The sequence below is a fragment of the Psammomys obesus genome, unplaced genomic scaffold, assembly GCF_907164565.1.
Source record: "Psammomys obesus unplaced genomic scaffold, mPsaObe1.curated_primary_1811, whole genome shotgun sequence".
In the NCBI taxonomy this organism is placed as follows: domain Eukaryota; kingdom Metazoa; phylum Chordata; class Mammalia; order Rodentia; family Muridae; genus Psammomys; species Psammomys obesus.
The window spans coordinates 220,292-222,686 of NW_026585686.1; the positions used below are offsets into that span (position 1 = coordinate 220,292).

A 2,395-nucleotide genomic window follows, 5' to 3' on the forward strand; every position below is an offset into this window, starting at 1 on the left:
TCTTCTTCTTCTTCTTCTTCTTCTTCTTCTTCTTCTTCTTCTTCTTCTTCTTCTTCTTCTTCTTCTTCTTCTTCTTCTTTCTTCCTTCTTCTTTCTTCATTCTTCTTCTTATTTTTTTTAAATGGATCAGAATTACATCCAGAAAAGCACCATGAAAGGAGAGTACAGAGCCAGGTACAGTGGTAACAGCTATAATCCCATAACTTGTGATGGTGACAGGATAGTGACTAGGTTATGTAATTAGAACCTTTCTAAGAACAAACCAACAAAATGAAAACAAGACTGAACAGAGTACAAAGGGCTCATAAGGCACTTCTCTAAGACCAAGACAGTGATGCTATCTATCAATGGTTATCGTTGAGAGCTTAACATTTACCTGCTGCTGTGAGGTTGTGTGTGTGTGAATGCACACACACGCACACTCATTTAAATTTTACAGTTTACTATTATCTGCAAAGTATTGTCATTCCATCTTACAGATGGAAAAACAGGTTTTAAAAGTAGATATTACACACACAGGATATATAGATAATAAGTCAAAGCCTGCGCTGTGTTATGTTGTGTTTTGTTTTGTTAACTGCTCGAGCCACATCATATCTGGATAATGATAAGTAACAGATAACAGTACTCAAAACAAGAACAAATCCACGCCTTTTATTTTGACAGATATGAATTATCTGAAAAAGTACGTTGGAAATGAATATTGGCCAACCTGCCACATGTTTAATTAAGAAATAAATGCCTTGCCAAAATGAATAGGCACTTTATCATTGACATCTACAATTAAAATGCAAGGTACAGTTTTTTCAATGTGTAAACAGAGCTTATTTGTCATTTTTTGACAGCACTGTTCACTTTCTGTAAGCCTGGTTAACCTTCTAAGATTGGTTACTAGTGATGTGATCACAGTAAGACAGCCCTTGTTTCATAAAATCAGCACCTTCAAATGGAAATGACCACTTAACTACAGTGGAAAGGGCAGAACAGAAAAACAGCAAGTGAGGCAGGAAGACAGTGGGGCTCACAGTGAGGGCTCATCAATTAGCAGGATCTGATGACGAAGTCACAGCATTTCTCCATAAAAACTAGGCCTAGGCCCACATGCTGTAAACCATTCCAACTCACCTCCAGGGCTCCATCAGAATCTGAGGAAAGGCTGGCTTCATGCTTGGACACAACGGCTGCAAGGCTGCTTAGGGCCAACAGGGCATTGCCTTTGACCACTGGACTCTCCCTGTGTCAAAAGAAAAGATTCCAAGAGAGGACTTAGAAGACCGAAAGAGGCACATTCTCAAGAAGGAGCAAACAAGTGGACAAGTACCTCCATTCCAGCACAAAGCTGGTAAAAACAAGAAAGATTCGGGTACGGAGGGCTAGAAAGATGGCACAGTGGTTAGAGCACTTGTTGTTCTTGCACAGGACCTGGGCTCAGCACCCATATGGTAGCTGTGGTATTCTGAATGAAAATGGCCCCCAATAGACTCATAGGGAGTGGCATTATTGGAGGTGTGGCCTTGTTGAAGGAACTGTGTCATGGGACCTCTGCATGCAGGGAAGGTGGGCAGCTTTGAGGTTTCAGAAGTTCAAGCCTGGCCCAGTGTCACTCTCTCTACCTGCTGCCTGCCTATCCAGATATAGAACTCTCAGCTACCTCTCCAACACAATGTCTGCTTGTGTGCCACCATGCTTGCAGCCATGAGAGTAATAAACTAAACCTTGGGACCTGTAAGCCAGCCCCAATTAAATGTTTTCCTTTATAAGAGTTGCCATAATCATGGCGTCTCTTCACAACAACAGAAACCCTAACTAAAACCGTAGTTCACAACCATCAATAACTTCACTCCCAAGAATCTAACACTCTTCTAAACCCCATGGGCAACAGGCAGACACATGGGGCACATACATATGCATTAAAAACACTTGTACATATAAAATAACAATAAACACCCAGGTGTGATGGTGTATGCCTTCAATCCCAGCACTCAGCAGGCAGAGGTAGGCAGATCTCTTTGAGTTCAAGGTTCTCATGGCCTACATAGTGAGTCCCAGGACAGGCAGGGACACTTGGTGATCCCTGCCCTGAAAATAAGTAAATAAAATAAAATAAAAAGAGAGAACTCCAACTGAGTATGGTAGCACATGACCATAATCCTAGCACTCAGGGAAGTAGAGGCAGGCAGATCTCTGTGAGTTCAAGGCCAGCCTGGTCTGACAATCAAGTCCAGGACAGCCAAGGCTATACAGAAAGACCCTGTCTCAAAAAAAAAAAAAAAAAACAAGAAAGAAAGAAAGGAAGGAAGAAAGGGAGGGAGGGAGAAAGGGAAGGAGGGAGGGAGGGAGGGAGGGAGGGAAGGAAGGAAGGAAGGAAGGAAGGAAGGAAGGAAGGAAGGAAGGA

General features: G+C 42.4%; 1 protein-coding gene across 2 annotated transcripts in view; it reads right to left on the reverse strand.

Annotated features, from left to right (window-relative positions):
- Positions 1-2,395, reverse strand: part of Focad (focadhesin) — a 312,861-nt gene that overhangs the window by 59,073 nt on the left and 251,393 nt on the right. For both annotated transcript variants that reach the window (XM_055629496.1, XM_055629500.1), the window contains one exon: positions 1,126-1,234. In XM_055629496.1, the coding sequence (XP_055485471.1) occupies positions 1,126-1,234 (109 nt within the window). The remainder of the gene's footprint in view (positions 1-1,125; positions 1,235-2,395) is intronic.